At 38.2% G+C, this 14,171-nt stretch overlaps 1 protein-coding gene across 1 annotated transcript; it reads left to right on the top strand.

Annotated features, from left to right (window-relative positions):
- Positions 1-38: 38 nt before the first annotated feature.
- On the top strand, positions 39-13,541 carry LOC131790415 (116 kDa U5 small nuclear ribonucleoprotein component-like). The gene is made up of 34 exons (XM_059107623.2): positions 39-171; positions 866-934; positions 1,582-1,632; positions 1,767-1,803; positions 2,215-2,293; positions 2,537-2,612; positions 3,009-3,074; positions 3,775-3,810; positions 3,929-4,019; positions 4,673-4,755; positions 4,930-5,004; positions 5,177-5,268; positions 5,469-5,596; positions 5,883-5,949; positions 6,432-6,522; positions 6,746-6,794; positions 6,970-7,056; positions 7,650-7,708; positions 7,831-7,899; positions 8,142-8,229; positions 8,372-8,448; positions 8,557-8,585; positions 8,832-8,943; positions 9,032-9,172; positions 9,622-9,715; positions 9,938-10,028; positions 10,280-10,366; positions 10,470-10,596; positions 10,808-10,895; positions 11,350-11,468; positions 11,658-11,752; positions 11,921-12,074; positions 12,485-12,592; positions 12,676-13,541. The coding sequence occupies exons 1-34, from the start codon at positions 61-63 to the stop codon at positions 12,769-12,771; spliced, it is 2,922 nt and encodes a 973-aa protein (XP_058963606.1). The 5' UTR covers positions 39-60; the 3' UTR covers positions 12,772-13,541.
- The last annotated feature ends 630 nt before the right edge of the window (positions 13,542-14,171 follow it).

The following is a 14,171-nucleotide window of genomic DNA, read 5'->3' as shown; positions in this document are numbered from 1 at the left end:
GACTAGACAACCAAATCTCGTTTCAGTCTTCCTCCCAACGTTAGCTGCACGTTTTCCAAAATGGAAGCTGATCTGTATGATGAATTCGGAAACTACATTGGTCCAGAACTCGACAGTGATGAGGAGAGCGAGGAGGAAGAGGACGCAGACGAAGAAGAGGCAGTAGAATATGTAAGTGATCAAGTCTTGATTGACTCAAACGCGTAAGAGATTTAGCTTCGATAACTTTTTGTTCACCGCTTGCCATGCTCGTTACAACAATTAGCGACTCAAAGAGCGTGTAAAGCAGCATTATATATGTGGTGAGATGACATCTTACTTCTTTTTTGTGTAAGTGGTGAGTCTGTAGCACGAATCATGCATCATATCTTAACCAATGTAGCTTGGTAACGCAAACACCTGAAAACTCTACTGGCGTTGTGTAATGTATGTAACTCTGTCAGTTTGACAGATTGATCCCATCTTACCGTGCTTCTGCTGCATGATAGATCACAGATGACTTCAAAATGTGATAGGAACAAAAAAAGTGGCATATTTGGAGCGGCCTATTGTGTCACTGACGTTCTTACAGCGTTTTGATGTCTGTTTGATGACTGCCTATCACTGAACAGACCCATGGAAACTTTTTATCTCGTGATGATGCCGCCAAAAGATGTCATTGGTGACATCTGTCCTCAAATAGATTATAACCAAAAACCTATCAAAATGTGCAAATAAATCAGCATTTTCGAAACCCTTGCATATTGCTGAGGCCTCATGTGCTTGACTGGGCAAAGAGCTTGATTGACTTTTTGTATAATTACATTCATCTCAGGGATTATTAGCACTGAATGATAGCCAAGTGTTTTAATGTCATGTATTTCAGGCAGAAGATGATGAAGATGAGCAGATGGACCAGGATGAAGAGCCTCAAATGCAAGTGGTTTTGCACGAGGTACAATGTTGTGATAAACTTTCCTCTTACTAGACTAGGGCAGTAATCTGACAAAGGGCTAACACTCAAAACATCAGCTTTAGAAACTCTTTACATTTTATCAACTCAATTGATAAATTTACAATCTACATTTATTAACTCAATTGATAAAACCAAATTATCACATGTTACCTCTTACTGATGCAGCAGCACCAAAGTTCCTATAGAAACTTACTCCTTTTATTCATTCAGAGTGATGATCCTCAGGTTTCTGCATAAAAGATAAAAATGATGCCTTCTATTGGTAGCATAGCTACATTATTTTAATATTCTCAATATGTGTCACTTGATACTTTATGAAAGATGACCTATCCCTTTGACCTGTAAGGATGACTAGAATCAAATTTCTCCAAAAAAATGATTACCAACTAAAGAACCTCGTGATAGTCAAACAAATTCTCTTTGTCAACTGAGAAAAATGTATAACGAACAAAAAGAAGAATATGCATACTGATGTTAAGGTGTTAAGTATTAATTGAGGCAGTTTTGATCTTCTGAGGACTGTTAAGGTAAACTTGCATGTTGTTAAGTTTAACTCTCATTTTTTTTTTCAAAGATATATCTGCTGTGTGAGTCACTGTCTCTTTGAATGTTAATTATGTTTACAGGACAAAAAGTATTATCCTACTGCAGAAGAGGTCTTTGGTCCAGAAGTCGAGGTAGGAAAGGAGGCAAAGTTGAGATGTTATAAAATGAAGTGCCTGTGGAAGTTTATTGCTATGTGTGTTTATTAAATGAAATCACTGTCTGCCTTGAAAAATGTTTGGCACTTATATTTGGGTTATTTCTTTAGACCGTTGTCCAAGAAGAAGATACACAGCCATTGACAGGTTTCTGAAAATATCCTTGTCTTAGTTGTGTTTGAATCTTGTTAAATAGTAGTCCTAATGTAAAGTACAGGTTTACAAACAGCATGCATGTCTTTCTTTGTTTTGGGATAGCTTCTCCATGTGCCTACCTTGCTTGCCTTCAGTGTGGTGTCAACCATGAATAAGCTAGCTTTTGGTGCTGTGTTTAGCAAATTAAATGTCATCGGGTTCTTTCACTGACTACTCACATAGATTGGCAATACATTGTTTGTAACAAAATACTGTTGATCTAAAATGCTACCAAAGGCATTTTTTTTCTTTCAGTCTTGTACTGCATAGTCACATTATCATGAGAATATTACAGTTACATCATTATAACCTAAGTGTACTCAGATAGAACTAGTAATTTCATCTTTTTGCTTACTTTTGCAGAGCCCATTATTAAACCTGTGGCAAAAAAGAAGTTTTTCCATGAAGAGCAAGATCTACCTACAACAACTTATGATATCGAGTAAGGGGGGGGAGTAATTTAATGTTTGTCACCTTAACTGATAACATTTATCATAATCATTATTAATGTATATAACACTGATTGCCATAAAAAAGGTTTCTTTGTGGATTTACATGTAATTATGCATTGTGTGGTCCATGATAAATCCTGTTTTTATCATAGTCAATACTTTAATATTTATAACATGAATCTTGATATGTTTTAGCAAATCTGACCTCCTGTATTATTTTAATTCCATTGTAGATATTTGGCAGATTTAATGGACAACCCAGATCTTATCAGAAATGTAGTCTTAGCAGGACATTTGCACACAGGAAAGGTAGAATTGTAGATGCAAAATTGTAAACTTAATTGAATCACAAATGTTGTTTTTGTTTTCAACTTATTTGGCCTTGAAAAATACTTCTCACTGACCAAGTTTGAGGTCTGCACTGTAAGTTGCAGACCAAGTCTTTTCTACTTGGATTTATGGCCAAAGCGTAAGCCACGCAGGTCATAAACCCAGGTAGGACAAAAAACAAGGTCCTGTAACTTATATTACAGACCAAGAAAACAAGGTTGGTAAGATACTTCTTTATATCTCTGGGTTCAAACAGAGGGAGGAGATTTTAATTTGAACAAACTTTTCAATTTAAGGAGGCATTACAGTGAAGTGATAACTAAGAGATATGAAAGGAAGCTTAAGATTAGTTCTCTGTGATTTGTGTATTTGCAGAGTGTTTTTGTTGATTGTCTTTTTGAACAAACACATCCTGAGATACAAGCTAAAGAAGGGAGTGATGTAAGTCTCAGAAATATTAAGGAAATTGTGGGTACATGTACTTTGAATGGTGACCTCTGAAGAAGAGCTTGGTCTTCTTTTTGGTGTGATGACTTAGTTTAAAACTTTGAAAAAGGAACTTTAATTATAATAGTTGTTAAAAACTGATTGGAAGTCAACCAAGTGGTTAAAAATCACTCTGAAAATTAATCCCACATAAATGGATTTAGGAGCAGTAGTATGCAAATGGTTAGCATTCTCTCAAAGGATGTGTACCTCTAGTGCAAAGCAAAGCTGACATTTTGAGCATTAGCCCTTCACTGGCTTTAAAACTCTTAACAGTGGCCAATTTACATCATCAACTCAGCTGATAATACCAAAGTATATTGCATGTGTGTTGTGTCTAATTTGAGGGTTCTAAATCTCAACTTTTTTCAGTTTTCTATTAGTTGACTTCAAATCATGAAATGGTGGCCAGAGAGAGAATTTTAATTGACTGAAAGGAAACAAAAATAAAACAAAATAAAAACAAATAAGCAAAGTTACGCCATGTTACAGGTATTATTTGCTGCAAATGTAGAGACCAGAATTTGTTTTTTACTCAGTGGTAACTTGGAGTGTAGAACTTGAAAATTTCATACCTGTATGGCCTAAAGTTTATAATTATGTAAACTCAGGGATACATGTAATTTGTATTTCTTTATTTTTTTACTTTGTTCAGCTTCGTTACAGTGACACGCTGTTTACTGAACAAGAGGTAAGATGTTGTCTATTGTGTTAAAAACAACTTTGCACTAAATTTACCTGAACTAGGAACTGTCTCATTGCAATCTGCCACTTCTATATACAACTTGCATGTATTTTTTTTCTTTTAGAGAGGTCTGAGTATTAAGAGTGTTCCAGTGTCTTTAGTTTTGCCAGACACTAAGGGGAAGTCGTACCTCATTAATGTCTTTGACACCCCAGGTAGGTGAAAATGCAGCATCTACATGTATGAGTGCTAGCCAAACTTTTTGTGTCTTGGTCCAAAGTGATAGGTGTGTTTTCAATGTGACAATAATGATGCCTAGTCCTTAGATGGTTAAAAGTGATTAGCATCAAATTTCTCATTACAATATCACCCCTGAATCACTCCTTAAGGTGACGAGAATAAAGGAAATGATCACCAACTAAAGAAGCTTTTGATTGTTAAACAAATTCTCATTGTTAGCACCTTAGAAAAATGTATAGAAAACAGAATGGAGAATATGCATACTGATGTTAGGGTACAAGGGTTGAAATAAAATACACAAGTATCACAATCATGCAATTTTAGGCTCATGTGTCAAACACTGATGCATCTCGGACGGTCTGAGCATGTATGAGGACTTTAATTCTTTTCAATAAATTTAACAGTAATTTTGTGATGTCTCTTTTTTCAACCTCCCAAGAAAATTGGCACAGTGTTTGTAGGAACAGTGAAATAATATGATTTCTAAATATCTGGTAGAACAGTCCATCACAGAAGTAACTGAATAAGATAACAAAGTAGTTGCAATTTTTATCACCTCTCGCATTGGCAATGAGTAGATATCATAGATTTGGAATGTGAAAAGTATGGTTTGATATTGATCTTCCAGGACATGTAAACTTCTCAGATGAGGTCACTGCGGCAATAAGATTATGTGATGGAGTTATGATCTTCATTGATGCCTCTGAGGGGGTGAGTTATTTTAATTTCCCCTTAACTTTAGGATGTTTTTGTTGGCATTTTGAATTACTGTACCTGTTCCTATTTGAGTTATAGAGAACATGCTTTTGCTGTGTAGACAGACTCAGCATGCAAAAGTATTGATAGAACACTGATGTATGACTGGTTGTCATCTCTTTGTTTCAGGTGATGTTGAACACAGAGCGACTTCTAAAACATGCTGTTCAAGAAAGGCTTGCTGTAACTATTTGTATCAACAAGGTACAGAATGATTTTTGTTGATGAATATTTAAGGCCTCAGAGCTTCTTTTTGATTGTACATGGAACAAATAAATGGCAAAAGAGTTAATTGTCTTAAGCAATGAATGTATATTTGAGCTTGAGTTGTCGTCACAGACAGAATAACAGAGCCTTCTTTTCCCCTCATTTTCAGATTGATCGACTGATGTTGGAGTTAAAGCTTCCCCCTACAGATGCCTACTACAAATTAAAACACATAGTGGATGAAGTGAATGGACTGCTCAGGTATGGATGTCAGAGTTCATGTGCTGTGCAACTGTTTGTTGTGAGGCAATGAAAATAAATGAAAATAATACTGATAGTAAATTTGAGCAAAACAAAAGAATCAAGCACTCTAAGTGAAGTAGCTGTGCAAATTTGTTTAATCATCTTCATGTTCCAGTATTTTTGTGTTTTGATGGAGATGAGTGTTTTTTACTCCCTAGTGTCTACTCTGATGGTGCAGATGACTACGTCATGTCCCCTTTCCTTGGAAATGTCTGTTTTGCGAGCTCACAGTATAGATTCTGCTTCACACTCTTTTCATTTGCCTCTCTTTATGTTGACACTTTTGGTGAGTATTCTTCAGATCCTTCAGATTACTAGCCTGTTCCAGGCATTCAGTAAGCCAAACAAAGCACATTAATGAACAACACAAAAGTGGAGAAGTGAAAAAACAGGGGAGGTCTGGGTCTGGTTGCATAAACTTCCCTCATTTATACTCTGCAGCTACTGTTGCACCATTTACTATGCCACCGTTTTACTAACTTATGCCTAGAACAGGCTATCAGATTATTTTTATGAACACCTATGATAAATAAAGAGTCCTTGAACAATGATTTTTTTGTTCGTTTATCAAGGTGTCACAATTGATCCAAGAGACTTTGCTAAGCGTTTGTGGGGTGACATGTACTTCAATTCTAAATCGTAAGTACATTGAAAATGATACAGTGTGATGCACTTGACACGAGTCTCCCTTATGTAGATTATATGTGTAGGGGCCAGCTCGCTGGGCGAAAATATATACGACACAACATTTTGTATGTGTGCAGATCCCCTGTATTCTTGTAAACAACGATTGACATACGAGGATCTATCCTGCGACGATTCGAAGTTATTGCTTCTTACAGGATAGCCTGAAACCCCTTAGCTAATAACTAAACTTGGAACAAAACTGTAAAAAAATTACAAACGACGCCCCAAGCAATACACATGGATTGGGAAACTGCGCCCTAGGTATATTGGCAGCGGCACTATTGACTGCAAGTAAATTCAACGAATCATACAATTGGGTATGATAGTCTCTGTTGAGGTGTTAAATAAATATACATTTTAGATATTAAATGTTAAAGAAATCTAGCATATGATGTGACAGATTTGATTGAAAGTTTTTCCCTTGTTTTTGCCAGGCGTAAGTTTACACGGAAAGCCCCTTTAAGTACTTCTCAGAGAAGCTTTGTGGAGTTCATCTTGGAACCTTTGTATAAGATCTTTGCACAGGTAATGTGTACGATGTAATGTGTGTAATTTCCTTCAAAGGATACACTATTTCCGTGCATGATTTACTCTGTAGTCGTAGGAAAAGTTCCCAACAAGATGTTCAATCTTGGTTGGCAGAGCTTCGTGAACCTTATACACGTATGACGTCCTGCTCAATATACATTAAATTTTGTTGTGTACAATTTACAGCACTTTGAATTTTCCTAATTGTTGTTTGTTCCAGGTGGTAGGTGATGCAGACACGAGCCTTCCAAAGCTTATGGACGAGTTGGGTTTGTATTTAAAACATTTTTGTTGTTGTTGTTGACTGCCAATAGCATGTATGTGTTGTCTGAACAAGAATGTTTCCGTATCTATGACTATCATGCTGTGGCAAAAAATAACATTTACGCAAGAAACTAAAAAGCGTTTCTATTGTATTTTCACTCTTCACTCCTTTTCTTTCAGGTATTCATTTGTCAAAGTCCGAGATGCAGATGAATATCAGACCATTACTTAGTCTTGTTTGTAAAAGATTCTTTGGAGATTTTACAGGTATGAAATTGTCAGTAATTACTAGTGTACTTGATAAACTTGATGCGGAACAAGGAAAAAGTAATTACAATTTCACCTTGCAATAAGGGGACGGCTCGATCTTCTTTCAAGGAAGAATACCAATGAAAAATAACCAACGTTTCCAACCAATGCCGATGATTTTTTTCATTCACATATTGTATCCGCTAAATTTAAAGGATGATGGACTGTGCATGGAAAGGTCTGGGCTCAGGCCTTGACGACGTCGTTATGGTGTGTTCTTCGAGGAGACACCTCTCTCTCGCAGGTGCTAGACCCCTTGCAAACCTCTCGCAGGTCGCTCTACTAGGGCTTTAAATTCTCTCGTGGGCAAAGGAACGGTCGTGCCGCCGGGATAATTATGAACGCCTGCAGGCAGCTGGCTTTGCTACTAAGGAGTTAAATTGATTCCAACAAAGCGTCTAGGCAACGTGATGAATTAGTTGCTTCATGCTGTAGAAACTGGAATATGCCTCCCGCAGCTGTACAAGTCAGTCCTGTAACATGATATACAAAGAGTAAAGGCAGTATTTTACCTGATTAACATGTTTTTCTTCGAACTCTCTCTCTTCAAGGATTTGTAGACGTGTGTGTTCAGCATATACCTTCTCCCAAAGCGGCAGCCAAGACTAAGGTAAGCGACATCAATGTTACACTTTATGGTTAGCCACAAGGAACTGTCCATTTACTTTTGGGCGGTACTGTACGTGTAAGTTGCCTATTCTTAACATAATGTCTTGGGTTTTTTTCATGCAGATAGAACATGTGTACACAGGACCGCTGGACACCGAAGTCGTGGACGCCATGAATGACTGCGATCCTGATGTAAGTTACTTGTGAACTTGAACATCTGTTGTGTGGTGAAGAGAACATTTCATATTCGTTTGAAGATCTTGTTTTTGTCGTTTTATTTAAGAGAATTAGTCAGTGTTGATTGGAGGTTACATATGTAACGCTGAAGTTCTCACTATGTGAAGCATTGTATTGTGTTTTTCTGTTTTCCGATTTCTCTAATTTTGAAAGCTATCTTTCGAAAGACAAGTAACTGTTTGCTGTTCCTTTGTCAGGGACCTCTCATGCTTCATACGTCCAAACAATATCCTTCCCAAGATGCCACAGCTTTTCACGTGTTTGGACGAGTCATGAGTGGAACAAGTATGTTGGATATTAAGTCAGATTCAAAAGGCTACTTCGAAATATACCATAATACTCTTCAAAACGCATTTTTGAGTAGTACTTGTTGTTAGCTTGATTCTTCCCATAACTATTTTCTAAAATCTTTCTATTTTCCTCGTAGTTTATGCTGGTCAACAAGCTCGAATACTCGGTGAGAACTACACTATCGAGGACGAGGAAGACTCTCGCGTTGGAACGGTGAGAACCAATTCCCTTTTTACCCTTTGATCATTAAAGTATCTGAGTACGCGTTTGTTTATTTTGTAAATGTAAAATTATTCTTAATTTTGCTTTTGTGTCTTGTAGGTTGGAAGGTTGTGGATCGCTGAAGCAAGGTAGCGTTGCAAGAGCCGCAGTTGCGGCGTTATAGCATATAAATGTTTCGATCAGATTTCCAGTTAATTTATCGAGAGTAAGAATCTCATTTCTTAGCAAGGTATACATTAAGTAGCGATGATAAAAAGAAGAGAAGACTAGGCTAGATACCGTGTGGATTGAAAAGAGAGACGGAGTAAGATTAAAATTGACGATTTTGTAAAACTAATGCTGTTCTACTGACGAGCTGCACTATTCCTGTTCAGGTACAACATTGAAGTTAGCCGCGTACCGGCTGGAAACTGGGTACTAATTGAAGGAATCGACGAACCTATTGTTAAAACATCAACTATCACTCAAGTACAAGGCAACGACGAGGTTAGTTAACTGCTACGCAGACCTTTGACATAGTTTTCGTTTAGAGGGCGTCTTTTTGCTATATTTTGGGTGATTCTCTACTTTTCAGGCGTATATATACAGACCGCTGAAGTTTAACACATGCTCAGCCATTAAGATCGCTGTGGAGCCTCACAATCCTTCTGAGCTGCCTAAGATGTTGGACGGTCTGAGGAAAGTGAATAAGAGCTATCCCCTGCTCACTACAAAGGTAAAATATCTGCACTCATTTTCTTCATACCATAGCCACAAGGGATGACTTTCTAAGAAAGCTGGCAGTTTTTTGTTTGTATTTAATTTTTTTTTTGTTAAGTTTTCTTAGGACCTGGCCGTGCATGAATGATTGGAGTAGCATTCAAATAATTTTGTGCTGAATGTCTAATCAAAACTTACCATAAATCTGTTCGGTAAAATTGTGTGTAGGCCTCCTTTGTATTCAGTTGGTGACTACTGTTCCCCTTCCACTCCCCCTGAAAACCATGTGAACCGCCCAAAGTCTCCCGACCCCTCCCCCCAGGTGAGGAATATTGACTGGCCCCTTCGACGAGTCGAGTGTAATCTCAGGGTCTCGAAGTGTGTCATGGGTTTTTCTTTTGGATTCCTATCTGATTTGATGTTCGCGACGAACAGGTTTAACCGGTTCTTGATCCTGTTCCTCAGGTTGAAGAGTCAGGAGAACACGTGATCCTCGGTACAGGAGAGCTTTATTTGGACTGTGTCCTGCACGATCTGAGAAAGATGTACTCCGAGATAGGTGGGTCTTGGCCATACTTATTCTCTCGTGTTTAAAAAGTGTTCCTTGGGAAGAAGGTCGTATGAGTCACAGCAAACTATTAAAAAAACTTCGCAAATTCTGAAAGGAAAGAGACTTCAATTTTTTCTTTGTGGGGAGCTTTGGTAGTTTCTGTCTTTTCCTTTGCAAAATTGTCCATATATTCGGGAGAGGAATGTTAATGTCGCTTTATTTGATTTTCAGAAATCAAGGTCGCTGATCCTGTTGTGGCGTTCTGTGAAACTGTGGTAGAGACTTCATCACTCAAGTGCTTCGCAGAAACACCAAACAAAAAGTGAGACGTAGTTCTATGGTTTTCTTTGTTAATTTGCCTGGATTTGACGTTATATACTTGTGTTTTCTCAGCTTTCCGTTTGCTACGCTCTCCCGTGACTGGTATAGCTCTGCGTACCTCAATTTTGCCGCCTTTGATTCCGACAGTTTGTGCGAGTGCGAATTTAATGTTTTGGCGTATGCAAAGAAACGAAAGAGAAACCATTCATACTCTCCATTTTTATGACTAATATCTTCTTTTTATATTTTAAGGAACAAGATCACTATGATTGCAGAACCTTTGGAGAAAGGCTTAGCTGAGGACATTGAAAATGAAAAAGTTTTAATTACATGGAACAAGTAAGTCCGGAAAAAAAAGGACGATAACAACAACAATAAAACAAGTTTAGTTAAAGTTGTCTTTTGGGCGGGAAGATTTACTTTTCTTCTTTCACCTTCACAGGAAAAAGCTTGGAGAATTTTTCCAAACCAAATACGACTGGGATTTGTTGGCAGCTCGTTCTATCTGGGCGTTTGGACCTGACAATTCTGGACCAAATATTCTTGTGGACGATACGCTTCCGTCTGAGGTATGTCCTTGAGCAACTGAAATATTTTAGTTCCAATTGCCTTCCCATTCACTGCACTTAAGGCTTATCGTACTTGATATCATTATTTCTACTTACTTGTTTTGCTAACACAGTCAAGTGTGGATTATATGCTTTTGGCGATAGGCTGTGTCATTTTACGGCTACAAATGAATAAGCACATTATCTAAAAACATTTTTCTTCTATTTTCAGGTGGACAAAAGTTTACTTAACACTGTGAAAGATTCAATTATTCAAGGTTTTCAGTGGGCTACGAGGGAGGGACCTCTCTGTGATGAGCGTAAGTCTTTTGAAACCGTTTTACTCCATTATCTGATAAATAATTTAGCTGTTATTATTTTACTCGTACTCCAGAAATAAGGATTTGACGTGATATCAAGAGAACAATTTCCAGCGGATAAGATCGTCCTTTGTCAAAGTCTAAAATCCGTTTTCGATATACACAAAATATTTTAAGGATTACGAAAACATTAGCCTTGTTCAAGATTGAGAATGCAATCGTATATTTGCTCTCAGACATCATCTATGTCTTCAATCTCACATTTTTCTCGAGCTTCGCGCTCGAAATTGTTTCGTTCTACGGTACGATTAATGTCCGCAGAAAAAATCTCTGAGAAAATTTCGAGATTAAAAGAGGCTTTTGTAGTTGAAAAGTGTTTTTTTACGACTGAAACATTTTTATCACGTTTTCCTTATTTGTACATACTGATTTTCTGATGAATTTGTTCTTTTAGCAATAAGAAATGTGAAGTTCAAGATCCTTGATGCTGTGATCGCTGGCGAACCAATCCACAGAGGAGGAGGGCAGATCATTCCTACAGCCAGGAGAGTGGCGTACTCAGCATTTTTGATGGTGAGTAACAATCCCGTTTCTGAATCTCACCCACTTCTTTGTTCAGCCAGCGATCTTCGAAAGAGCCAAATTGCAAACCATGTGATTTGTCCCAGTGACCTCTCGTTCTAGATATCATTCATGGCATCAATGATCGATGGTTTCCGTACAACGTATATAACTTATTTGTCGTATGTTGTTTTTTGCCAGGCTACACCCAGGCTGATGGAGCCGTATTTCTTCGTTGAGGTCCAGGCTCCAGCTGATTGTGTGTCCTCGGTATACACCGTGTTAGCTCGTCGAAGGTGAGTTATTACATTCGAGTTACTCTCAAGTAATTTATCGTAAAGATCAGTGATTGAAGGATTCCCTGTGCTCTTTAACGTACATGTAGCCGCCTGATTCAGATCAGGTGAAGATGTTTTTGGAGGTAGTATTTATTAATGTGTGTGTTTTTTTGTTTGTGTTTTTAGGGGTCATGTAACTCAGGATGCACCAGTTCCCGGTTCTCCACTGTACACAGTTAAAGCTTTCATTCCCGCTATTGACTCTTTCGGATTTGAAACTGATCTGCGGACTCACACCCAGGGACAGGCGTTCTGTCTGTCAGTATTTCACCACTGGCAGGTAAGCGGAATTTTGTTAAATTTAACTTTGTTCTTCTTCATTGGGCTGATCACAGCGCAGCAATTCAGGAACGATTATCGTTGCTATCGAGCACGGCTTAACCCTTTAACTCCCAAGATCTCATCATTAATTCTCCTTACTGTCTGCCATACAATTCTTATGATGTCAATTTGGAGAATTTGGTATTGGATCAACTAATAATCCCCTAATTGATATTTGTCTCTATTCTCATCACTTCTATGCTTGATATTGTATTGATATGGTTAGGAGAAATTCTCTCTTAGTCACTCATAGGAGGTGAAGGATTAAGGGTAAAATTATAGCACCGCATTTCCAACTTTCTTCTCATTCTTTTTATCGCACGCTGCATAGGTTTATATCTAATAATACGTCATGTTATTCGTACGCAGATCGTCCCAGGAGATCCTCTGGATAAGAGCATTATTATTCGTCCGTTGGAACCACAACCAGCCACTCATCTGGCCAGAGAATTCATGATCAAGACAAGGAGAAGAAAGGTCAGCTGATGTGCTGTATACGTCCGCCTCTGTTAGCTGACGCAGGTCGCTTAATTGTTCTTGCCTTTTTAATTTTTTTATAGGGTTTGAGTGAGGACGTAAGCATCAACAAATTCTTCGACGATCCTATGTTGCTGGAGTTGGCCCGACAAGATGTCATGTTCAACTATCCAATGTGATCTACCTGCTTGTTAAAGGGACACCATACTACAGATTTTCGCGTATTTAGCAGTTGCCTAGTGACCACATTCTGTGCTAGGGATAACCTTACAGGGCTGTTTCCCTAAGTCGCCATCACGTTGTAACACGTCTCTATAATATTAAGAAAAATTTCTAAATCTGCGCTTTCGTAGAGGAGCAAATGAACTCAGAGACCTAACTTCGCCCGCCTTGGTAGACTCTCTTTTCTTGTCACGTATCAGTCACAGTCACGTCACGCTTTTGAGTTCAAGATTGTGCGACGGCTAAAGTAGTTTCTAGTCACTCTTGGAGAGCAATTTTCAACTGAGGGTCGTTAGTTATGCGGATTACATTTGTTTTGCTTTAGTGGGCTCTGTGATTGGATTGGGAAACTCGCGCTACATCCAATGGCCAATCAGAAGCACAGCGAAAACCGTCCTTGACTCAGTCACTTTCATGTTTTTAGTTCGAGTTGTTATCGGCTTGTTGTGACACCTTTGATCTGATTGGCCATCGAGATGACTTTGGTTTACCTCTGCTGTGATTGACTGTTACGATGACTTTGGTTTTGGTTCTGCGACACTCAGTGACATGAGAAACGGTCAAAATTGAGTACTCACGTTGATCGTAACCATTACTTATACAAAGCACAGTTTAAGTAAAAAGCACTGAGATGTAAAACCTATGTTTTTCATCCTTTAGCATGTAAATACTTCCTTTGTAAGTCTTACTTTTCTTTGGAAAAAAAATAAAAAGATTCCAAGTTGTAGGCTTGTTTAGAGAGTCTTGTTTTTCTTTACTTCCTGTTCAGTGGTTAACTGAAACCCCAACAGCATTCATAGTTTACAGACGATTCGAAAAAAAAAGAATGAAAGGGATCAGATAAATATTGAGTAATTTTTAGCATTTTGATTGGAGTTTAGTGTTGGAGACGCCGCTTAACTTTTACGTGGCTCAGTTCCCTTTACGGCTCACAGTTTTTATTGGGTCACTAAAAAAGTTATCCGATCTCATTCTGGGGAACGAACAATCATTTCTACGAAATTTAATTGTGCAAATCCAAGAGTAGAACCAAAGCACGTAAGAATGGCAAAACATTTAAAATACATTGCTCGTTTTCTGTAATGAGTTCGACTAGTTTTGTGCAAGTTACCATGGTACTGTAAGTCTCACGAAAATGTTTGAAACAAGGCGCCGCCACCTCTTGTATGTAGCCCTTACCTCTTCCGTACTTCTAGACGCGAGAAGTTCGCAAAAACGGTGAAAGACTGGCACAAATACGCAAGGCAAATGAGAAACAGACGCACAACAAGTGCATCATTAAATGCAACGATGCGCCGCTAAGCACGTAAATAAACAGCTGACATGCAGTTTTCGAAGCGGCTTCGAAACTATGGTG

This window comes from Pocillopora verrucosa, chromosome 10 (assembly GCF_036669915.1).
Source record: "Pocillopora verrucosa isolate sample1 chromosome 10, ASM3666991v2, whole genome shotgun sequence".
NCBI classification, from domain to species: domain Eukaryota; kingdom Metazoa; phylum Cnidaria; class Anthozoa; order Scleractinia; family Pocilloporidae; genus Pocillopora; species Pocillopora verrucosa.
This window is presented reverse-complemented; position numbering and strand designations above follow the sequence as displayed.

Coding starts and splice junctions, on each gene's coding strand:
- LOC131790415 (XM_059107623.2), top strand. CDS start 61: ATGGAAGCTGATCTGTATGATGAATTCGGAAACTACATTGGTCCAGAA. Junction 7,900..8,141: donor TGAATGACTGCGATCCTGAT/GTAAGTTACTTG, acceptor TTCCTTTGTCAG/GGACCTCTCATGCTTCATAC. Junction 8,449..8,556: donor AAGACTCTCGCGTTGGAACG/GTGAGAACCAAT, acceptor TGTGTCTTGTAG/GTTGGAAGGTTGTGGATCGC.